General features: G+C 40.2%; 1 protein-coding gene across 1 annotated transcript in view; it reads right to left on the bottom strand.

Annotated features, from left to right (window-relative positions):
• The window catches only part of MTHFD1L (methylenetetrahydrofolate dehydrogenase (NADP+ dependent) 1 like), a 159,714-nt gene that overhangs the window by 114,872 nt on the left and 18,916 nt on the right, over positions 1 to 25,926 (bottom strand). Inside the window, exons 9-15 of the mRNA XM_059828957.1 lie at positions 21,322 to 21,401; positions 20,505 to 20,602; positions 15,815 to 15,988; positions 7,046 to 7,182; positions 5,798 to 5,844; positions 3,316 to 3,423; positions 2,345 to 2,419 (exon numbers count right to left, since the gene is read on the bottom strand). Coding sequence (XP_059684940.1) covers positions 2,345 to 2,419; positions 3,316 to 3,423; positions 5,798 to 5,844; positions 7,046 to 7,182; positions 15,815 to 15,988; positions 20,505 to 20,602; positions 21,322 to 21,401 — 719 coding nt within the window. The remainder of the gene's footprint in view (positions 1 to 2,344; positions 2,420 to 3,315; positions 3,424 to 5,797; positions 5,845 to 7,045; positions 7,183 to 15,814; positions 15,989 to 20,504; positions 20,603 to 21,321; positions 21,402 to 25,926) is intronic.

The following is a 25,926-nucleotide window of genomic DNA, read 5'->3' as shown; positions in this document are numbered from 1 at the left end:
AGATGGATCAGAAAACTGTGTTTAAGAACTGTTGTCTTAGGAAAAAAAAAAAAAAAAAATCTTAATTTTCTCTGGCATTAGACAGCATTCCTCAGTGATTTAACCAACATGCTTACACTTCAGGACTAAAAATAAAGCAAATCTAAAAGTCTAAAAGTACTAAATTTCAAAGAGCTACCACAGTTACTTCCCTATTTAAACTAAAAGTTATTTCTAGAAAGCTGGGGACATCCTTTTAATAGTATTAAAACTGTTTTCACTACGGTCCTTTTTGAGGATTCGTCTCTCAGACTGTGAGGGATGCTTTCAAATCCAGATGCAGGCACTGGGGCATTTCCCACTGTACTGAGAAGGGCAAAAAGCTGTTGAGAACAGTTTGCAGGTTTTGACACTTGGTGCCCTAAGATTTTTCACCCCAGTTTTAATGAAGAAAGGTTTATGTCCTCAACTGCCAGTCCTGTATTCATATTTTTCTAATCTGTTGGCCAATTTTAATCCAATCTGATATAGTTAGGAGACAGTTTCTTATAAATTCTATGAAAATAGGCAGATGGAGAAAGGAGCAATACCCTACTAGCATCTCTACTGAGGGATGGCAGAGTTCAGTGCTCATCCCTGCTGCTTGGTGTATCAGGCATTTGCCCAGATACATTTTTCCAGAGCATTTTTCCACAGAGGGTTGACAGCAAAAATTTCAGCCATTTTTACAACTTTCAACCGCTGCAAGGAGTGCTGGGCACTGGGACTGCAAAGGAAGGAGTCTATCCCTCCCAGGGTCTCAACAACGTCTATACTGGAACCTAAGCAGCAAGAAAAAAGCTGACTGATCTGGATGCAGATGGGAGGGAGTAAGACACAGAGCAGATGTGGAGAAGGAGACAAAAAAAAAGACTGGGAGAGAAGTAGTCAAAGAGAGGAGGTAAGATAAGGAGGTCTTGAACTAATAATTACTGGGAAAAAAGAGAAAAAAGCTGAGGAGCTGGGGAATGAGAAAGGTAGCTCCTGAGGTTAGACATGAAGTTTGAAAAAAAATTTTGCATGGGACCTTCTGCAATTACAAGTCCAAACCACATATGTAAAGGAGTTTCAATCTTAATAATCCTCTTTTCAAGAAAATGCAATCCCATCCCATAAAGATATCTTTCTACACTTGATTTTTCTTTTTTTTTAGGTGTAAGGAATCATTGTACTAAAAATAATTCACAGCAAAATAATTTAGTTATATTGAATATTGTGATGCATGCATTTGAATGTTATAAAGCCAAACTTTTTTTACTCAGTTGCAGCTCATGTGAAGAGAGAGAAATCCATTTCAACTGCAGAGATAGTTGGTATGTCATGAATAACCAAATCACTCCCCGTCCTCCCCTACCTGTTACACTATACACTGTAAACAACGACAAAACAAAAATACTCCAACATTCTGAAGGAAAATTCTGAGATCTCCTCTGCCACAGAGGCAAGCAGGTATCACCCACATTTTAGTTTACTGTCTTTCAACTCAGCAGCACAAAAGCTTAAAATGTTATGAGAAATATTTTTTTATCTTTTTTTTTTTTTCCAAAACAGAAGCTGATATTACACCTACCCTCCTTTCCACCCCCCAATTCCAAGTGTGCACTTGGCAGCTATCTATTACCAGCCGGCGACTCTGAAGCAACACCGGTCAAGACTCAAAAGCCACCAACAAATGGAACTGGAAGCTGTCCTTAAGGTTCATATTCAAGGGGTTCATAGTCTCCTTCCCCTACGCTAGTGGACTGTATTGCTCTCTCATTATTTATCAGAATGGCAGCCTCAAATCCAGTTATGTTATTCATACATGAATTGCATAGGAAGATCTTCTGGAAGCATTCAGGAAGAAAGATGGGATGCAAAAATATACTATGCACACAAATGTACTTCTACCCCTCAAAGGATGAACACTGTCAAATTGACATCAATAAAACCCCAGAAGTATATGCTATAATAAACTTTCAAAACGAGAAAATATTGCAAAACCAAAGAATGTGAGCTTTCAAATGTGACTTTACCATAATAGGAAAAGTATTTTAAAAACTCTAACTTCAATATTTCTTCAGAAAAGACACAGCATTTAAAAACATTATTGGTTTATTTCAGGAAAAAAGAACAGCAAAAATGTTGGTTATGAAAATAATATCAGACCCAGATCCTATTACTTGAAGGAGGATGCTTTCAGAAAAAAGTCTGGACTTGATAAATTCATGAGGGAAGTTTATACAAACTTGGTCCCATGCATCAAATAATTTTAAACAAGTTGCATAAGGCAGTGCATTTTATGTAGAGATACTATAACTGAGGAAAAACTACATTAACAACGTACTCTCAGACGGGCAAGCTGAATAGCAGAAAATCCTCTCACACCATTAACGACTGGAACCAGTCTATTATACAAAGCCTAAAAAAAAAACCACACGAGAAGTTAATGAAATAAAGAAGTTACAACTAGGAACTATTTAAATAAAAAGCTAATGCTTTTATTTTATGTAAACTAATGTCACTAAGAATTTCCCAACCACATAAGCTGTGGACTTCTGGTAGCCATTTAAAAAACAATTCTGAAAAGGTGGTAGATTTTTGAGCAATGCCTATGATTTAACAGTCTAAATCCAATTGCCAAAATGACTGTGTTTCTATGTTTCACAAAAAAAATATGTATTATTTTTTGAAATTGGGAACCCTTTAAAACTTTAACTAAGGTCCAATATTCAGACTATAACTATCATTTGCAAACTGGCCTAAATGCACTTTTGTGTTGTACCAAGTAAAGGGGATATGACAACCCTGCTCAGTTTTAACACTGTAGCCAAAAAAAGGAGGCTCCTTCCTTTACTTTCTCCCTTTAAAGACTCAAATTAGCATTTGTGTTAAGGTCACAACAGATTTAACGGGGGAAGAGGATGCAGTTTGTTTTCCCCACAGCCCCTTCTTCTTAAGGTATATCATACCCAACTGTACATCAGAAATGTCATTTTTTTACTTCAAAAGTAATTTAAAATTATTAAAAAGAGTAAGATTTATCAAGAGAGAAAACATCTTTTATTAGACTATTTAGAACAGCCTGAATTAGTTCTGGGCATAAGATCCTTATTTTAAAGGATCCTGCGATAGCTATTTGCCATAAAAATATATTCTATAAACGTAATTTCCCAGTAGAACACAGAGTGGTTTCAGCAGTAGTTTCTGTTCACTCGGTGAAAATATAAGATAATTAACTTATTTTGCTTTGAAATGTAGTTTATTGAAAAACTGACAAGAAAAAATGCCACATAGATATTAGAAAATAACTCTCACCTTATCAGACTGAGTGTTCTCATGTAAGATCCTAGCATCAATAGCAGCAGCCAGCAAATTATTCGCAGCAGTTATAGCATGAATATCTCCAGTCAAATGAAGATTGAACTAGAAGGTGAAAACAACAATGAAATCTTTTTCTAAGAAACCATTTAACTCAATTCATTAATCTCAGACAGATTAGCAGAAACAATCGCTGCCATCTCCTTGAGGCTGCAGCACAGATTAGTCACCTGTCAGTGTAGAGAAAATATTATCAGGCTGAAAATACACCAAGCTATACAAAGGACTTGTTTTCACCTGAGTACGTAGTAAGCTACCCTTAGTTTATCCAAACAAAGCCACAGACATCATTATTCTTTGCTAAATGATCCAAGAATGAAAAGCCCAGGGCTATGGTTCCACGTCATTAATACTAAATCAGTTTACTGTCAGTATTTACTGTTTGACCTGGATCAGAGGTGCAGATTTCTGCTGAATTCCCCAGAGCACACCACATGTGCTGGCTTTGGAGGTGTATGCCAGCTTTCTGCTAGCCACTGGAGAACAGCCTGTAGCTGGTCAGGCATGAACTTTGCAGATACAAAGCTTGCCCAACAAAGCTTTGTGGAAAAATCTGAAATCAGCAGTTTAGATTCGATCAGGACTTGTGTTACGTAGGTACCGTATTTTTTATATATCTCTGAGAGAAGGAGGCGGAAGGTCAGTTTTAACTGCACTGCAGCACTGACTGTGGAGGGGCACTGACAGCAACAGACACCAGCCCCTGACTGTGCTCACATTCAAGCGCAACAGGGGATCAAAACTTTGACTAAGCGGTCCATTAGGGCTCTGTTTGGACCAGCTGTGCACTTTCAAGGTGGTACTTCACCAGTTGGGGCCACGGAGTGGTTTTGTTGAGCTCTAAATTAGACTCTCTTGGGGTGAAACAACTGTGCATTTCCAAACAAGCACAGTGAATGTATGCATAAGCTCAGCCATACTATCCTTACGTGCCCCATGGCCCAGAGGATCTGCTTGCGTTTTATGCTCTGGAAACCAACACAAAAGTCTGCTGTCAGCTACAGCGTGCTGAAGCCCCTGGGTGCACGGCTAAGCCTGCTGAGGACAAGGGAGGCTAAGGAAGGCACCCAGCTTGGATGGCAGCAGCCAACCGACATGAAACACTACACACAGTCTACATTTCATCTCTGTCCTTGACCCAGCCTGTCCATAAACGCGTGTATCACGCAGCTTTACACCGTTGTTGTGCTAGGCAAGGGTGGACACTTCAGTCAGAGTATTGCTGTTTTCACAGTGAGAGTATTTTGAAAGCGTGCACCCAGCTGGTTCCTTCCAAAGCTGGCATGTGATTTTCAGAAGCCCTCGAAGAGGGCTAGGGATGACGCCATCTTCAACAGAAATCCATTTACTCGTGGGTAGAGGAGAGCTGCAGATTAATTTAGAGGTAAGAAAACAATTCTTTTACTTTGACAGTGCCGGGGCCCCAGGGGCACCACCAGCCCTGACTGGCCCCCCAGGCTCCCCCATAGCCCAGGGCCCCATGTTGGCCCCCGGGGCTGTCAGCCCCTGCCCCAGTGATGCCACAGCAGGGCCGCTCTCCAGCTCCCCACAGCCCTGCCCGGCCTGGCTATGGGCCCCACCAAGCCAGGCCCACATCCCAGCCTGGTGTCAACCCATCCCCATGGAGGTGCCCGATGCCCGGGCTGGGGCGGCCCTGGTGCCCCCATTTGCCTGCTCCGTGCTGGCAGGGGGGACAGACCATGGCTACCAGGCCCTGCCTGGCCACCCCCACAGGGAGCCCCAGCCCCTGCAGCTCCCCAACAGCCTGCACCTGTGAAAAACAATTTTTCACAGGAGACTTCTCTGTTTCATCACTGTTGTTGAGCCAAATCATCTTCCTTTCACTTATCTAGCAAAAGTTGTGGTATTCACCTCTTCGCAGTATTCTGGGCATGTCTCACGCTACACAGGAGGGTCAGCCTGGCTAAAAACAAGTCCATTTTGCCACACCCAGTGACTTCTACTAGAAAGAAATATTAAATCTACATTTGAAAAACAAACTTCCTCAACCCACCAGCCCTGGGCCTCCCTGCCTTTTTCTGCTCTACCAGAAAAGTAATGCTTTCTCATTCTCTTTTGCAATAGATGTGGATATAAAAGGAAAAAATCAGCAGTAGCCAGCTCTTTGTCTTGTATGTTACGTGAAGAAAGCCCGCTGTCCACGCAGAAAGCATGTGAAGGACAGTCGAGATGTTACAGACATGTACAGTATCTGGGCAATGTTTTTGCACCCCCACTCCGCAGCCCCTCCACATCACACAGCAGGCACGTGGCGGTGGCAAGGACCACGTGGAGGTGGCAAGGACCACCCCAATTCTCCAGGCAGACCATCGCCACCGACTAAGTGCCGCATCGGCCACCTCAGCCTGCCCACCTGTCCCAGAGGGACAGGGACTTGCTGCCTCCCCCGTTGTCTCACCTCCTCCATGGGAATCACTTGAGCATATCCACCACCAGCTGCTCCACCTGCACAGGAAAGCATATGGTCATGTCAGACTCGCACCGGTTTTAGAAAAAAACACCACCCTTAAACACACAAAGTGAAACATACAGTGTTTATGACACAATTCTCAGCATTTTGATTTCCATTAGGGGATCAATGATGCACCCATATAAACAGGATTTCCTTTAACCTTGCTGGATTTTTCAGCAGGCAGTAAAAAGGGAATCCTTGATCTGAAATGAAAGCCTACACATGATGGCTGGCTCAGACTTTGGCTAGATAAGGGTTACCCTCTGCTCCTGCCCAGATTTAGGACACAGTCATGCACATGCAGCTGTTGGGTAGAAAGACACAGCAGTCACGAGCAAGCACTGCTTCTGAATGAAACCTTCACACCCTTGGCCTGAGTGCTCCTTCCCCACTGCCTCTCAGGACACAGGCAAAGGAGTTTGCTGTAGCCTATGCATAAGTTGAGTGGAGGGATTAAAGCACTCACATGCACCAGTCTTGGCTGAGAAGTACCAAGCACCAGGAGCCTTCCAGCTGAAATCAAACTTGTTAACTTAAACTTCAGCAAAGCAAAGCAGAGCAGATGGGGAGTGCTTGCCCAGTTAGGCACCAATCTCAGCTGAGAAATGGCAAAAAAAAGATTGCATTACTTCCTATCAGCATTGAAGACAGGCTTGAACTCTGGCTGGCTCTTACCTGGCCCTCAGGCTCTTAAAGGGTTTCTAGGCAAAAAGGCAGCAGCCCACGATTAGGGGGGACAACTCAGAAGAACAGAAAGAAAAGGTTCAGACCTAGCCAAACGTATGATGCAGACACAGCTGAACCATATGCATAACTGCCAACTTCCTTAGCTTGGATATTTCAAATCAATATGAGTGGATTTAGGACTCCTTCTCAAGGAAGAATTACACAGTAACATTTAGAGACATCTTTAGAGAGTCTCCAAGCAGAGGAGTGGCTGGAAGGGTGTGTACTAGCACAAAACTCCTCCTGGCTAACTCATCTCCATGCCTTTCATTACGTTTGCACTTTATCTGCATTAGCAATACATGTTAAGTACATGAACATAGATATGAACCTTGCATGGGAACACATGTGCAAGAAACCTTTATCTATTAGTTATATACTTAGCAAAAGAAGAAAAAAAAGAAAAAAAAAGAGCAGTATTTCCTTTTAAATCTGAAAGAGGTCATAGAGTCTGCAAATATTATGTACCTTTAACTCCAAAAGTAGGTCCTTGGGAAGGTTGTCTCAGACAAGCAAAGGAATTAATGTTAAGGTGTGCAGTAAGCGCCTGAACGAGACCAATTGTGACTGTGCTTTTCCCCTCTCCTAGAGGTGTAGGGGTTATTCTAGCAAAACAAGAAAAAAAGATGAATCAAATTCTTTGCTGATGTCAGCCTTGCTAAGGATATCAGAACTTACAGCTTTTGATTTCAATGAAGAATATTTGTACATCAAATTTCAGTAAGATTACTTTATCTCCACAAAAATACTGCCACAATGTTAGCCCCTAGCTCAAGCTGGAATGCTAATATACATGTGTCTTCTATTTAAGCAATTTACTATGATAGCAGAAAAAGAGAAGATTATTTTGGCAAAAGTTCTGAAAAGAATATATTGAATTTAGACATTTTTATTACAGCACAAAAGTCTCACCAATTTCATTAACAAACCATCCATCAAGATACTCTGAGCATGTATTCATACTTGTCTGTAGTAATGCATGAGATGATTTATTCCAACTGCTCAAACTTTGAATGAAATAATAGAATATTTTAAATTAAATAACCAACACTTTTGCTTGTAGAGCTCAACTATCCCTCTCCAGCTTCCATGTCATCATAACCCTCAACAACAGCAGATCAACTGCTTTTTAAATAAAACAGGACACAAAAATCACTATATTCAACTGAACATGATTTATTTTACACTTAGATTTCGTGATATTTTTGCAGATTTAAGGGTGATGAGGGACAATTACAATCACAGTCTGACCTCCCATACAAAGGCTCAAAAACCTCATGCTACAACTTCTGCATCTAGACCATGACTGAACCAGGACAGAATTTTAGAAAGACATCCAATCTCGAATCAGAGACACTAACTTCCACTCAAAGACTCTATTCTTGACCCTTTAATGAAGGGACAATGACAGCTGATTTTGCAACCAGAAAACCTCACCAGCCTTTTGTGAATGAGAGAGACCTTAGTTTAAGTGAGGTCCTCCCTACTTTCAAGGTTAGCACAGCTGTTTATGATCCATGTTAAAAGCGTGGAGGGGTTGGGTTTTTTTCTTTTTTCTGTTTCTTCCTTAAAGTATGACTACATCTCACATCTCAATGCATTCAAATGATTCATTTGAGGCACAGCATTTCTCCTTCTGACTAGCAAAAGGAAAAAGCCTCAGTTCTTTTTCCATTCACACCACTCTCACACACGTCCTGCCTTCACTACCTGCAGAGAAGTAAATACCTTAGCAAAGTTGACATGAAAAACTAATGTTAATTCCCAAGGAAATACAAGCAGGCACACACATCCTAGTCGAAGGGGAACCCTTATCCTATGACCTCTTCAAAACTTGGGCTAAAACATCTAGCTCTAATTAGAAACACTTCCTTTCCCAACTAGTAATTTTTCCAAGGTATTGCTATCCTCAGATCACAATTCAAATAGCATAGTAAAATTGTCAAATACAAGGAGACATGTGTGTTGTCTCCTTGCCTTTAAGATTCAGCTTAGTTCACAGATTGACAAAAGCCCTTCATTTTCCCACTAAATGTAAACACATGAAAAACATTAACTTGTCACAAATCTTGGATGCTGGGCTTTTTGTTAAAATAAGAAGCCTTTGTTAGATATGTCTGGAAAAATTTGGGCAACAGGAGGTGAGCCAAATTAACATCTTCTATACTGTTCTAGGAAATAGTTCCCCTATTCAGAAAAGTAATGTTTTAACTCAAGTTCCAGTGAAATCAATGGGGTTTAGTACATCTGTAAGAGATTCCCTGAACTGAGACTCTACTGATAGCTTTGAACTACTCTTACACGACCATGTAGCACAGGGGTTACTTAATTTGGGCATTGGTTTTCAGTATTTTTTCCCATGTTTTTAACATCACGTATGCCAACCATCAGATTCTAAAGCATCGTCAATAACTTACTATCCAGACTATTTTGTCATCCCACCCTCCTAGAACCGCACTCCCTTGACTTAAAAGGGAATTCACAGATTTTTAGCAAAATATCTATGTAGAGCCAACAAAAGGTGGGAGATGTAGAGCATATCCTGAGAAGAATCCATCTTATCTACTCTCAAAAGTGGTTGGGGTCCCTGTCATCTTTTTATCCATGCTATGCCTTCTTAATTCCTTCTGATTTACTACAGGTGCATAGAATGCTACTTCATTTCTTTCACTTTCATGTTTGCAGCTCCTAGAAGAATGGGTACTTTTTAATCTCCACACTGCCATGACAATGAGCCCTCCCAGTTTTACTGTTTCTACAACGGTAGCTTCCATTTTTCCCACCACGATTTCTGCCATCTCCATTTTGTCCCAGGATCCTTAGTTTTGTACAAAGATGCTTCTTTCAGAGCACCACAGCCAGGTTAACTTACTTTCACTATCAGTTTCACCCTTCTGACTACTGTTTGAACACTGGTTGCCCAAAACCCATTCAAATCATTATTAGCATGGTTTCTCCTTGCTCCTTGTTCTCCTACTGTCTCATTCGCTTTCGTCTATTGCCCTAATCTCATTTACTTGATCCTCTTATTTGTGTGGATTAAAGCCGGATTTAAAGAATATATGAATAATCTTGAGGCATTACTGCACTCATTCAAAGACTTAACAAAATAATTCTTTAAGCTATCAGTTATTTAAAAAACAACAACAAAAAACCCACCAAAAAACCCACCAAAACCCAAACTATTCTGCTCTGAAAAAGACAGCTATAACTTTACTGTAAGTTATCAGTAAGGGACTTCCCACAAGCCCCCAAAAACTCAGTGCACACAATGGCTACACTGCTAACAACTTGTATTTGCAGTGCTTCCTGTTGGTGGTTACCTCTGTTTTTGAACATCAGACACACGAAGTTCACATTCGAGAGAATTCAGAGACACCATCGCTAGGTTATTTACTCAAATGCAGCTCAAAACATGGCAGAAGGCTGACCTGGCATGCACAGCCACACAGGGACTCTTTAGAACTCTTATGAAACAAGCAAAATCAAAGATGCAGCCTACTATTCAGTAAAGGAAAGGAAATTGGAATTGACAAACACATAACCAGAAGGCATGTTGGCAGTTGCATGAAGAATAGTATCGACTTGTCCCAGAAGATACACACAATCAAGTGCCACATTACCAAAATGCTCTGGTAACCCTGCTGGCCTATTCTAAATCACTATGTAAAATGAGCCAGAAAGCACTGGGAATTTTCTGTGAGAGAGACCTTTTTCCAGAGAACAAAAAGAGAAAACACACCATCGCTCGTTGATCAAACTGAGAGGAACAGATCTTGCCTCTGCTGAATTTCCAGTACATTGATACTCTGCACCAGCCACATCCCTACTGAGAATGTGGCACTCTGGGAGAACCAGCGTCCACCAAAGTGGGGGTAAAAATGAACTAAAGCAAGCTTATTTTCACTAGTGTACTCATGCAAGCACACAATGGTTTGCAGCAGCAGACGGACATGTCTTTGCAGACAGGACCTTGACTTCATCAGATCTGCTTGGCCTACACTTTCAATGTGTTCCTCAGATGGGTTTGTTCATTCATTTTAATCTGTTCTCTCCCTTATGAGGAGCCCTGTGATCTTTAGTTTTCCTGGAACCAGAGTTACGCAGATGAACATCTAAAGGCTCAAAATGTCTAAAGGCAGCTGTGATGGAGGAAGAAAACCAGAAGCTGGACTTCCATAAACGTTCTACAGCACTTGGGTGACATAGTCCCAAGAAACCTTGTCCACTGCAGCAGGTAGGAACAGGCACAAACCCCTGAGAAGTCAAAACCAGGAACCTGACTTTTCAGTCTCTTTGCACCTAACAGAATTAACAAAACACAAGGACTCTGCAAATCACACTATTCAGTGAAGCCAGACTGCTCTAGACACTTCACTTACCACAGTTCACTATACCCAACTTCTCATCCTACACGGGACACCCTGGCAGGACACCTGTGATTCTCAGAGGCTCAGTAGCAGCCTGGAGACTACAGGATAAACCTTAAGAGCTAAACAGTTATTTAATAGTTTTAATAGTTACCAGAACCTCAGTTTTAAGTATTAGTTAACAAAAAAAAGCCAAACAAAAAACCCCACACCACCACACCTCCTCACCCCCCCTGGAAATTAAGAGAGATTTCTATTCTAATAATTTCTTTAGAAGGCTTATTTTAAATATCTTCCCTTTTGTACCTGGCCTACTTTGATCAGTTTTTATAAATAAAACAGTCCACTTAAGCTGTTTTGTGGACATTGAGATGTTTTTGCTGGCTACACTACTGAGCCTGCACTCTTGCAACTTAGATCACTAGCTCGCATGAGTATAAAACTAAAACTGCCAACAGCTAACTTTAGCTCAACTGTGCAATGCTGTGTTTTGACCTCATGCAAATGTAGAAAAAACCCCTCCTTTAAAATACAGTAAATTTTAATGAACTTCAAGAGACTTTTACACCCATTTGCATTATTATGCAAATATCTTTAATATGTTTTCAACCTAAACACAGAAACCCACAATCATTTGCCTCCTTAAAACTTCTTTGCCACCTACCAAGCAGTCACCAGCTCCTTGGCAAAGTCTTCCATAACACTGGAAAGCCTTCTCTCTTTATGTATATCAAAACAAAGATAAGAACATGCAGACTTTTGTTTGTTATACATCACATTAGCTTACAGAGGAGCTGTTTCTGTGGGAAAGCTACATGAGGTCTCCCAAAGAGAAAATAAATAAACAGCAAGATGATACACTGCACCAGCTGCAACCTTCTCACAGCTACCCCAGCCGCTGTGACTCCAGCAAGAACTTTACTGGATATGTGACAATTCTCCTCTTTCAAATTTCTTGCCTTCAACTCATCAGCATCATCGAAGATTCTGATGAGTTCACCATTCCCATGATCCACATGGAAACGTGCAAAGCCTAGCTACGGAGGGCATAGGCAATCGAGTTCCCATAAATGACAGCCTCACCTATGTACATCTCCTATCCAAGATTACAACTGTCAGAAATTTACTTCTGAGCACAGAAGTATTGCAACTCCTGTCACTTCATCAAGGTGAGATTATGACAACATTGCAGTGGCATCCTCAAAATGGGACTGGACCTTCCAGATACGAAAGCACAGTGATCACTGTGCAGCTAAAATGACTGAACAAAGCCAGGAACAGACTGGGGAATCCACAACTACTAAACTCTCAAAAGCCAACAAAGACCCACCCAAGACAATCCCAATCAGGAGCTCTGCAACGACATGACGAATGCATGACAAACTGTCTCAGCCATGACTTTGCTTTGGACTGTCAGATGTTTCAGTGCATCAACACAGTGGCATCTTCCCCTCTTATTCTTCCCTGGATTTTTCTTTTTCTTATGTCTACCGTTTTTCTTATCTATTGAGCACCTTGTGGCCCAAGAAATACTGAACAGAAATACAATCCAATACATACCCTTTTGAAGTAAAATGCAATTCCAAACCTAAAAATTCTGTCCCTAATATATTTAACATCATACAGCTTGTATACGCATTAAGTTAGTATTTATTTCCCTCCATTTTATTTTACAGAAAAGGTAGTTCATCACAAAACAATCTATTAATGTTAGGTGAAAAGTACTGATTTTAAATTTTCCTGCATCCAAAATCCAACACACTTCTTACTAAAAGCAGCACTATATTTCATAATTTTTCCACATTCTATTACTGCTCAGCTTGCATTTTTGAAGTCAACATGTTTCCAGAATTAACTGGTAAAAGCCACAGCACTGGAGCATTTAAAAACAAAATGCTGGAACACACAGAGCCTAACAAATTCTAGATGTAGTTTCATATTGTGTTTAAGAATATGCTATCTACATGCTTGAATGCATGATTAATTACCCTGGGCACTAAACTTACCTACTAGGTCATGTACAAGCTTCATTCATTTGCATGCTCTCAGCTTTCAGTAAATGAGAGGCAGTTTGAGTCAACATATCCTGCAACATAATTTTTTTTTAGCACACTAGAAGCCTGTATACAGGCAGTTGATGCCCAAAAGCTAATTACTCCATGGTAACTCCTGGCTCTGACCCCAAGGTCTCTTAACATGAGCCCTATAACAAGTCACACATGCACGAAAAAAAAAAAGTGAGAATGAAAAAAAGTGAAAAGAATGCTCTCCACACAGAAGACAATGGAAAAGTTATGAAGAAATTAAGTCTTCATCCTGTTTTTGGGTGACACGATCTGTTAATCAAACTGCAATTTTTCAGCATACAAAGTATGTATGCATGATGCGCTTAGACATATTTGTGTGCATTCAGAAAGTGCAAAGACGACTTCCCATTTAGCAGCAACTTCTTCAAGAGTCATAAATACAACTATCCTTAGAGATAAAAAGGCACATTTGGTTGCATTTTGCTATTCAGAACAACAAGTTTGGGCTCTAGCACATCAGGAATAAACTAGAAGAGCATTTGCAGCAAATATTTGTAATTCCTAGACATCACGAAACATTTAAACATGACTGTGGAATTACAGGACAGATGTCACTGGCTGCATCATGGACGGAGGTTGGAGATTTTGCAGCTTGTTGAATACACACACACACACTTTTCACTGCCTTCACATACGAAAAGTTCACATCATACATAGTAAGTATTTCCATCAGACCAAATACGCTGAAGTATAAGCATAAGCATTAAATGTTTCCTCTGAAGCACTGAAAATTTACTCCGAAGACCTATACTGCATCATTCTAAAAGAATTTCTAAATATCTTTGGTTCTCGGGAACAAACATAACAACCCAGGTTTGGGTTGACCTTGTCTTGGCAGAAAGAGGATGAAAAAGGCAACTGAGAATATTTATCTCAATCCCTGATTTCCACACTTGAGTGATACTCAGTTTTCATTGTACTGAACGTTTTCCCACCAGATGCAGTTCCCCACTTTTTGTAAAATCATTGTCTGCTACAGTCATTTCAGCAAATGAGAACAGCTGAGAACACATAAGCACAAGTTAAATATATATTTTGCACATACAATATTTCAAAGTCAAACTTTGAACTCTCTCAGAAGAGAATATTCCCACTACTGTAGCCACCTTGCCCAGGCACTCCTCCTGCAGCAGATGTGGCTTTGTTCTCACTCCACCAGATGCAATGACTTCAGAGAAGTTAGAAATAGCAACATACTGCATAATCAAGTTGTGTAGGTACCAAACCCAGCCATTTGTTTGTGAAACACAGTTCAGTCTTCATACATGTTATGTAAACTCAAGAAGATACAATTTTCTACTTGTTGCCAGCTTTTCATCTTGCTAGTCAAAACTTCCCCATTTCTTCCACATGTATACACACTTCGGTCTGTGCCAACAAAAAAGCATTCAGACAATTGCTTGAGATACCTTCCTTGAAGAAGACTGGGAGATAAGGTGGTGTGAAGAAATATAAGCACTGGTGCATACAATGCGACACAATTAAAATCCACCTGAACGGGGCTTTGCATCATGCTATCTTCCATCTCCAGACATTTTCAAATAACCTCTGCTTCTGTGAGACTCTGCAGCTAGAGAAGCCTGGCACAGCCTGCAGCAAGGTGCCCAGCTGATGCAGTTGACAACATGAGCCTGCAAGAACATGGTAGCAACTTTCTTCAAACTCAGCCAAATGCTGAATCTGCTTGTCTTTCTCCAAAGCAGAAAAATACAAAATAAAACTCTACCAAAGGAAACCAAGCTCAGCAAGCTATTATTTCCTCCTCTTAAACAGCTGTTCCAACGTCCTCCAGGAACATCTTTACATGCTGCGGTTCCATCACATTACTTTGAAGACAGCGTCGTAACTTGCCTGCCTCAGCTTTGTAACATCAAGTCTCTCAGTCTACAAGAGCCCCATCTCAGATAGCACAAGAAATCCAGGTTGTCTCCACAGGAAGACAGTAAAGCAAACAGTTTGTGAAACACTACCCCAGCTGAGGAATCGGTAAATCAAGCCAGTTAAGAAGAGCCTTCTCTTTCTGGATCAGCCTAAAGCTCTATTTTAAACCTGTTTGGTTTTACTTACAAGGAAGCAACCATATAGATTAATTCAGAATATAAAGAACACATTGCAATTTAAGTATTATTGAAAACCTTCACATGTTTGTTCACAATTAGAAGTTTCCACTTAGCAAACCATATGAATGAAAAAATGTTGTGTCACTGAATGCAGAAAAAACCCGTAGCTCTTCAGAAAAGGAGCGCATAACTCCTGCTGAGCACAGCATTTGCTATAGTCGTGGGAACAGCGAGCAGGATAAGCCTGCCTGGAGACATGTCTACATTTCAGAGAAAAAAACATGGCTTTTTTAACTTTGTAATCTGTCCTTCAATAAAAAAAGTATTTATTGTTAATATCAACAGATTAGCATGTAGCTTCTGTTAAAGTTTGTTTATAAATAGCCACAATACATGCTGACTTAAACATTAAACATTTACAATTCTGATAAAACGGTAAGAAAAACTCCACACACAAACATATAACATTTAAGAAGCATTTAAGAATTAGAACAAACTACCTTTTATAAAATATACTTTACTTCAGTAATAACACAATTTTTCTTCCAAACTGTTACTTCAAAAAATTTCAAAAACTGCTCACTTTCAGAAGAGAGCAAGATACGTCCAAAAACATTCAGGGTTCTTATCTATGCAGTGTATTAAAAAGATGTAAGCTGCATGTTTATATCAATATGAGTGGAAAGAGTGGATATTAATGACATTACGATGCATTCTTACCCAGCAACTAGAACATATTTTCCATCTGGTTGATCCTTTAACCTTTCCAGCAGAGACAAACGTACTTTGGCTTTGGTTTGGCCATAGATCTCAATTTCATCTGTAAGCAATCCTATCTCCTTGGCAAGTACATCAACAGCTTTTGGACTTTGTGCTCGGGAAATCTCAATATCACTGGAAAAGAAAACAAATAGGAGCCAGGAGATTTCTCTCAGCTTAGGTGGTCGACGACAGAGCACAAAACAACAGCAAATACTCAAACAATGGGGTTGTTGTAATCAGTTTTTCAATCCTCTCTCACATTTTATTAACCAAACCTAGATATTAGCTAACACCTAATATAACATTGAAAATTACATGCACTGTTTGTTAATTGTTACAATTTCACGGACTTCTTTCGTTTAATCAGATTCCAAATATTATGTAATGCTTTCATATCAAGCTAGAGACATGTCTGCTGGATGCTCAAGCATGTCCCGCTGGAGTGGATGTTTCTGGTTTTGTTTTTCTTTTCCTCCCTCACAGTGTATTTCAGCACATACACTTTACTAAAAAGCACATACATTCCTTGGCCAACAGTCACATATACACACTAGCTAAATCTGATGCTTGTGCATGTAGTGCCTTTCATCAGAGGGTACCGCCAAGCAACTAAGCCTTGCTACTCCCCCATGAGCGCACCAAAGGAAACAAGGCATTTGAAGATCAACTCATGCACTTCTAAAACACAGCTAAATTGAAAACGGCCACGTAGCAGGAATTTAACGCACAGGGCTCAAGCCAGAGGTCCACTGAGCTTATAAACTATTTCCATTACGGACTGTGAGTGACAGCTCGGGCAAGAGAACAAGCATGGAGCAAGCACACATGGTAGATTGCCTGAGGGGAGGTGGCTGTAGGCTGAGGGACACTATTGTATCTGTAATTCCTGACCTAGACCACCTGAGGTCTTTGGATTTAATACTCCTTCATGGATTTTTCGTTTGTGAGCTTGACCTAGTTGCCCCTTACATCCACATAAGCATTTAGCAGCTGCAAGCTCCCACAGCAGTCAAGTCCAGGGCCCAGTACACAAGATGTGAGGAGTTGTCTCCTTTGGATTTTAATTGCTCAGATCACCACAAAAGCAAGTTAAAAAAATTACCAAGAGATTAATTACTTTCAGCCTAACCAGGCTAAATTCCTTCCTGCAGTTTCAGTTGATTACAATATTTTTAAGATAGAATCTGGCAGTGGCATCAAAGCTCATGTCCTGAACTTTCAAACAGTCTCCAAGACCTCAAATATCCACAGATGAATACGGAACTACTGCCAGATCTCAACTCCATGTGTGGACTTCGGCTGTTCTGCATCCACCAGCAGAAGATCAGTTGCTGCCAACTTAATTGCTTGCAATTCTTTGAGAATATCCTAAACTGGGACCATTATTCAATTCTAATTCTCAAGTATCCCACCTTTGCATGCTGCAGCAGCTACCTGAAACCCAGAAATCATCCATCCAAACAATGACATAATCCAGTACTACAGAACAAGAAGCTATTCAATCACAGGATCCAATGGTTGGGTTGCAGACCATTTCATTGCGCATAAACCTGGAATCGGCTTTCTTTCAAAGACATAGGAAGCACGCCTTCTTGCATAGAAGGATATACCTATGGCTTTCTTATGCATTACTTCAAACACAACTAGCCATAAAAATGTATTGAGAACACAAGATGGAGTGGCTTACAAACATCACATGAAAAAGAATAAAGTCTTCATTCAGAACTCTCTCTATAAAGACAACTTAAGTCCCAGAAAAATATTGGTAAGTTGATAACAGTGTGGTCCCTTAAAGATTTAAGCAAGGAAAATTTGTGGGGTGACTATTTTCCTATTAAAGCAATTGATGTATTGGGCAAGGGTACAAGGATGTAGACTAATACTACAGAAAGTTAATCTGCCTTTTTTTTTCCCCTCCTACTAAATATATCAGCCTCTTTACTAAAAGACAGAAGCTATTACTTCAAATCTCAAGCCAGACTATGAAGAATCCCTGCAGCATTCTCAGCCCTTCCTATTTCCCCCATCTCTTGGGCCACAAACACCTCCCCCTCAGAGTTCTGGAAGAAACAATGAGGCTTTTCCCACCCTGCAGGTACCACTACTGGCAAAAAAAGTGGAAGAAGCAAAACTAACCAAGCTGTACACTTATAAATAAATTAAAAGGCAAAGAATTTCTAGATAAATAGAATTACAAATATTTTTAGAAGTCAAGTAAAATTGACAGTGGATGCTAACAGTTCTCCATTGGTAGAAACACCACTGTTGTCATCTTCCCATCTGAATTCCCTCAAGACCCTTCAAGGCAACTAGTCTTTTAGCACCTCAGAAACCCTTTAATGACAAGATTGCACACTGATACACACAATAAAGTGAAAAAAGGCATAATTTCACAATGAATTGACATTCATACCTTAACTGTTACTGGGGCTAAACAACACATAAAGTGTTTACATCTAGTCTATTATTTCTGGTAAAAGTATTTACTAAACTACAGGAAATTAAAAATTTTATTATAACTAGCATTTAGAAGTCTACATTTGTAGCTAGCTCTTTTAGTTTGACAATCTATTCTCTATATTGGAAATACGAGAATTATTCACTAAGTTATGTTATTCAATATTTCTGGAAATGTGCAACTGTGGTTCTTCTGCATGAATGAGAATTGTTAAGCAAGAAGTCCACCATTGGCAATGATAGGTCATAATTTACAAAATACAGGAAAATTTAAAAGATGGGGAAGGCTCTATACCTACTCAGCCTGTGTGCTGGAATTTTTTTTTTTTACTGCATATTTTTAAGACAATCTTCCGTTCCATCTCCAATATCTTTGGAAATACTTCAATAAACACCCAGATCTCACAGAAATCAAAAAGCAGATGTTATTAGTTTTAGTGCTTAAGCAGCTTTGCCTCATTTTCAATGAAAACTCCATCTGTTTCCACACAATGTGGTATATTACTGTAAGATTACATTTTATTGCAGGATACTTTCCATCTGATGAGTTATTTTACATTTAAAAGAAAAAAAGACATAAAGCTATAGAGTTATCAAATAAATGGAAGTCCTATTACTGGTTATATTATATGCCATTATATATTAATTATGTAAATATTTATGTACCAAACACACAATGTCATAGAGAGGGTTGGGAATACTTTTTTGGAGAGTTTTTTCACTATCACACTTATGACATCCCATGCTTTAATCTACCTTTTAACTGTGTTATTTAAAGATAGATTTTTCAGGCTTTAACTCTAGAAATGTTACATGCTGGCCCAGGAAAAGCTCAAGCATTTCTTCCCCCTTATGCCCCCAGGTACAACAGAAAACCCATTCTTTTGGCATCTCTGTTTTAAATTAGAATTGTGTCCATTCCCATTAAACTGTTGTAAGAGACAGTGAAAACTGAGTCAAATGCTTAGAAGAGAAAACGTTTTGTTACAGCTTTCCAAAAACACAGCAGTGGGATTCAGAATTACAGAATCACAGAGTGGTTGAGGTTGGAAGGGACCTCTGGAGGTCATCTGGTCCAACCCCACTGCTCAAGCAGGGCCACCTAGAGCCAGTTGCCCAGGACCGTGTCCAGGTGGCTTTTGAGTATCTCCAAGGAGGGAGAATCCACAACCTCTCTGGGCAACCTGTGCCAGCGCTTGGTCACCCTCACAGTAAAAAAGTATTTCCTGATGTTCAGAGGGAACCTCCTGTGTTTCAGTTTGTTCCCACTGCCTCTGGCCCTGTCATCGGGCAGCACTGGAAAGAGCCAGGCTACATCCTCTTTGTACCCTTGTGTTTATATACACTGTATTTATACACATTGATAAGATCCCCCTGGGCCTTCTCTTCTCCAGGCTGAGCAGTCCCAGCTCTCTCTGCCTTTCTTCGTACATGAGGTCCCTTCATCATCTGTGTGGCCCAGAAGCAGGCGTACAAATCAGCACACAAAAAATTTCAAAGCTTTTCTACATGGCAGAACCTCACTTCAAGTCCTTGGTTCCTCCCTCCGTCACCCAACACAGCCAACACACAGCAAAGCACTTTAGCACTGCAAAGGGCTCAGGCTGCTCTAAATGCCAGAGATGTCAGCAACCGTGCCAAGGCAGACCTAAAATCCCTGCGGCCCAGACATGGGCCTTGGGGGGTGAGTGACAGGAACTGATTGAAAAGATTCTGGCTACAAGAACAAATAGGCTTCCTGCTTTTCACATCTACACAGGAATTTAAAAGTCTAACACAGAAGAAAGTAGTTCTACTGAGGGAAGAAAATAAATGCAAGATCAAATGCCATTGAAATCACTGGGCCTTAACTAGATCCATAAACACCTTCCTACATTAGGGTTTAGCGATGAGGAACTTCTTGTATTTTGTATTTCTGTTGACATTACACAAGGCTTCATCTCACTCCCTCAGTGAAACCTTCCAGCTTTAGGTCTTCATTAAATAAAACTTGGCTCCAATGCACATCATAAAAGTAAAAATTGATAGGAAACAGAAGGATATGGTTGCAATGACGCATACAAGAAAACAGCACAACATGTAGTCCACATAAGCAGATTAAAAAATAATTAGGCACGGACCATTTTTAGGTTCATTGTCACATTTAACACTTGCCTACTCTTCTTTTTTAATTTAAAAAAGCACTTATTACCTGGGCACTGGGGAGAAGGGCTGCAGTTTCAAGCAGCGGAGGTCCCACTTCCTGTACTGCCGGGACTGGATCCAACGCTCCGTGTTTTTTACCATGTTCTGTTTTCAAACAAGAAAACAGCACACACAGCTGCATCATAAATGCTGAACATTAATTTCAAACGATCTCAACAGTGTGTTGAAATAACTTCTATGGTAAAGGCTAACAAAAAAACAAACTTAAAAATCTTTCCATTTCATGGTTTTAGGACAAAAGAAAAAACACGGCACTACTACTGTCGTATTGTTTGTCCACATTTCAAAACGAAACAAGACCATTAACACGTAAGTGGCAGAGAAAAGTCTCTAATTAGGCACTTGGAGGTTTTATTCTGGTAAGATGGAGAATTACCATTCTTCTCTCACACCTTAAAAATAATGGAAGATACTAATTGTTCACTGACTGACTCACGCTGCCTCCACATCAAACAACAAACTTTTGGACCCTCTATCCATCACGCCACAAAAATGTGTGCAGATATAATTAATCTTCACTGTCTTACCAGAATAAGTAACATTAGTCTATTGATACAAGTGCTTCTGCCAAGCTTTACGGTAATCATCAGAATTACGACACGTTTGATTTTTAATTTACCTTTCTCTAACTAAATGTAACAGGCATGACTCACCCTAACCAACTGATTAAGAGTTGCTATTAAAAAGGAAGGCAGGTAAGATGTTCAAAAGAGCAAAACAAAAATTAAAATCTACACTCTAGAAGCAATTTCTACAACTCACATAAACCGCAACAAATTCACAATGTTTGAAGTTACACTAACCTGCATGCGCATTGCTATTGCAAGAGAACCAACAGCGTTTTCAGCAGCATGGTTGTTTTGCTGACCACAGTTGCGTTTCTCTGCAAAATAAAAGTATTGCACTAATAAATCACAAACCTTTGTGAGTGGGAGCAGGTGAACTTGAAAGCTATGTCCAAACAAAATTTCTGAACGTTGACTTGAATTTTAACAATGTCACTGACAAAATTATAGGTGGCTTCTTTAATACTTCAAATGAAATCACCCAGGAGGATGGTTATAGTGTGAAAACCAGAGAGTAACTGCATGCTCTGAAGCATATTACGCAAACACACACATGCTATGACGAAGCATACACATACTTGAAAAAGAAAATTAGGAAACACAGAGATTAATTCCAGGATCAAAATAACTGCTTTTGGACAAAAAAACCCCACAACAAACAACAAAAAGCCAGACAGCTGTGAGGATTTGAAGAGCTACATATATTTTTAAACTGAACGCCTGAATGAGCATGGTAAAGATTGTTCTTTTTTACACACACCCATTACAGCAAGAAAGAACAATGAAACGCTCACAGAATACTATACAGGATTGCTATCCAATGGGATTAATAACTTGGAATCAGAATATCCAAAATCTTTTCAGCAGCAAAATTTATCTTCATCAATGTGACATTAAAAGTAGATATTCTGAAGAGTCTACACAATTTAGAGTGACTCCAATTCTAGAGACAGTTATAATTGTTTCTAGTGGCTACATATCATACAATAATCATACATTAGCTACCATAACTAAACATATTATTTTGTCATTTTCCTGTAATCCTTCTTTTGGCTCGTTCTTCTGTTATTGCTTACTGACTTTTATCGAGACACAATTTCTCCAAAATTCACATCCTAGTCTCTGTGGGCATATCAAGGCCCTAGTTGCATTCTGAAGGGCGTAGACATAACTGTAATAAAAAATAACAACTGTATGCTGACAGCTTTAACCTTTCCCCAACAGGGGAACTGAAGTGCAAACCCTGACCTGATCAAGCTCTCACTCTACTCATCCCATCTGTACTGATCATAAAACAGTCACGTTGCCTTGCACAATTACCCCTCCCGACAAAGGTCCCGGTGGTGGCAGGGCACCAAAACCTGAGGCTGGTGCTAGAGTGGCAGGCAGAGGCGTGCAGAGGAGCCAGCACAGCACCCCACCACGCCATGCCCAGCTCCAGCCCACTCTCTCACACCCATCACCGAGAGAGCAAGAGACTCTGTTGCAGACACCCTCAGCCTCATTCAGTGTGTTTTCTAATCCTTTCTCAAGCTTTCTTGCCAGCAGGCATCTATACGTCAGTGACAAAGCTAACCAAGCGGAAGGTGACAGTCCTGACACTACACTCTAATTAAGAAAGTGTCTGAAAAGTCCTTCTACTTGTATTAAGACTTGCCATTAAAGAAAAGAAAAAAATCATCTGGAGATGCTCAGTTTTAGACTCAGACAGAGGAGTTTTACTGGAACAGTCTATCACAGTCATAAGTTGACTGTTGTTGCTTTGAGACCAGGCTGGGAGAGCTGCCAAAGAGACAAATGAAGTAGGAAGAATGAAGTTTAAAATCCCCTTTCAGACAGCTGTGCTTTACAGAAACATTTTGACTTTTTATGTTCTTTGGCTTAATATGACTTCTTTATCAGGGCAGAGCTAGCATGTGTGCAAATACATACCAGAATTAGACATTTCCCTTCAATAAACTACCTCTCTCAGGCTGCCTATGCTACACGCTCACCCCACAAATGACTAACCAGGCTTTTACAAGGGTGAAGGTGAAGCTAGAGGTGAAAGTCATGCACACATGAGCTAGCAAGACAATCACAGGACTGCAACAGCTCTCTTAGGATACATGTTCCAGATGGGAGCTAGAATAGCACTCTCTGCTTTGGATTATGGCCAGAAGATCAGCTGAATCACAGACATTGTGCTCCCTCCTCTGACTCACCCCAACAAAGACCCATCCGCCCATCTATTCGTACCCTATTGTGCAGATGGGTGAGAGTTGCTGTCATGTACTACCTGTCTGCTCAGGCAGCTTAGAATAGAGAAGAGGTGAGGAAATGGTTGAATTTGCCACTAACCTACTTAAACCATAGGGGCTTCAGCTTTTAAGTGACCCCAAAGGAGCTGGACATGAAATCCTAAATAATTTTGGCCTCCTTAAGTTTTGTGCAGAAACTGGATTTTCATTTCTATACATTTACGTATAAAGTATTTTCCTGCAAGACACTACCAGCACTCACTTGATTCCACATTCATTAGTGCAGCAGAATAAGATGTTGCACTGCTAGAAACCGTAGAACGTTTCAAAATTGTGATAATTTAAAAATCTTTGATCAGATGAAAAAAAAATACTTGAAAAAGAATTCTGTCACTTTGGAGGAAGCACTTTTAGCTCTACTCTCCTGCCTTACATCCCTACAGCTGCCCAATTCAGCTATGTCCATGCAAATTTTGAGTGCTGTTAAAACATGCGATTGTGTTAGACTACATTTATACCTATGTAGGACAGAAATCTAGCCATCATCTAGAAAGAATAAAAGCAATTTCACGGCCATTGTTGTTTTCAGGCTTCATTTAGCTCCTGTGACCCCGCAGATGTTAAGTTGGGCATTTCTAAAGCAAGAAAAAAGCCAGAACGATTTCCAAGCACCAATGCCAGATTCCACCACATATTGAAAGTGAAGAGTCAGTTGTAAGACTCAGTTGTTTCTCTAAGGTCATGACTGCTCCACAATAGGCTTTTAATAAATATCTTGCAGTTAAACTAAGTGCAGTCTTCCTGTCAAACGGACACCTGTGTTTCATGTACCTCCCTAGTAAGTCTTGAAGCCAGCATTTTCTAAAGCTGCTAAAATGCCTTTCTGCTATTCTTTCAGAGTTTCTCCAAGATTCTGACAATCTCAAAAGCATACCCATAAAGACAGATGGACATTTGGTAGATAAGTTCTATATAAATTATCTTGCTAAAAATTTCATGCTGCCTTTCCAAAGAAATGCTGTACTTCGCACAGCTCACTGCTACAACTTGAAAAATGCAAAGAAATCTATATGCTTATGCCAAATTTTACATTTCCTGCCTTAAAAATGAATGTTGCTGTGGTACGTCAACACCACTCAAATCTTTTAATGCAGTTTTCCTAACAGCTCTCTTTTAGGGAAGGGAAACACAAATATTATCTATCTACAGAGTAACTAAGGCATGAAAATACTTAACTCTCAAGACATGGCATGCTGTTATACTGCGTACCTTTTAGGTCTCTGAAGACTCAGACTCGCTCTGCAATGGAAGGAGAGAACGAGGTATCCGAGAGTGGGACTGGCACCAGGTTGCACACAGAGCCGGAAGAGTTCCGTCATTAGCTGTGTGTGCTCAGACTGCAAGGACTGGCTTACCCCCATCCTGCCTTCACAGACCTGCACCTCTACCCCACGCCTGACACCTAAAAGGTTTCTGCTTAGAAGGATTAAAATGAGGAGGGGCCATTCCTTTTCATTTATTTATTTATAGGTGCTACTGTTGTATCACCATTCCCTCTCTTCTCTGCCCCTTTCCCTTTCTCCCTCATTCCTCCTTCATATAACAGTACTTTATACTAGTAGGCTGTGTACCTGCTGAAGAGACCTATGCTCCAAGCCCTGCCCCACAGATACTTAACAATTACATCCAACACTCCCTATGCAAAATAAGCAGGCATTAAAGATGCAAGAAGTCTCCTAATCACTAGGCTAGGAAAAAGAAAACATTAATTATTTTTGGACAACCTGGGCAGCATCAGCAAGGCATAAGGCTTGGTACCCGCCCCCAAGATCCTCATTAGGATCAGAGCACGGTTCTGGGAGATGGAAGATGAATGCCCAAATGCCTTCAGACAATTGAATGAATAATAATCCATATCTCCCACACCCACAGTGTGTGTTCAAGTCAAGAGGATATCATGAAAGACAAGGAAAGGAATCTTTTGCTAAGGCCATGATTTGCATGGGAACAGCAGCTGCTTTATTATGAGCCTGATCTTGCATTAGCTCTGCATAGAGTGTCCGCTTAATTTGTCCTTAGCGAATATCCCTAGTTTAAGAACCATACAATTAGTTTTCCTTGGCCTTATGCCCATTTCCCCAGTTTTGTATCAATAGATGTCAATAAGCACACTTGTGACAGATTTAGGAAAACACATTAACCAATCACACTACCAATGTACTTCCTTATTTTCCTATTCATTCGCAGCATAATCCCATCTAGACACTGAACAGTCAAACTCATATACGTACGAAAAACCTAGAAAATGTCTAGAGATCTTCACAGGACTTTAAGGTATTTTACAGGAAATGCAATTCTGGCAGTAGAATAGAATAACTTCTGGGAAGCTTTCTTATTTTTATTCCTAATAAAATTTTGTAGCATTTTTCAACTGAGAAATTAATGAACATATACCCCCTTCCCCAACCAGTCAGGGGAGGAGGAGGGAGGGGAATGCAAACTCTTTTTGTGGGAGTAATTACTGTAGGAGACATTCTGCCTGTTCTTATCTACACATGATTTCTTTACTCCCTCCTGCACTATCCTTTGCAAACAGCTTCAC

This window comes from Gavia stellata, chromosome 2 (genome assembly GCF_030936135.1).
Source record: "Gavia stellata isolate bGavSte3 chromosome 2, bGavSte3.hap2, whole genome shotgun sequence".
NCBI lineage: Eukaryota > Metazoa > Chordata > Aves > Gaviiformes > Gaviidae > Gavia > Gavia stellata.
Note: the sequence above shows the minus strand (reverse complement) of the source record. Positions and strands in the feature narration are given on the sequence as shown.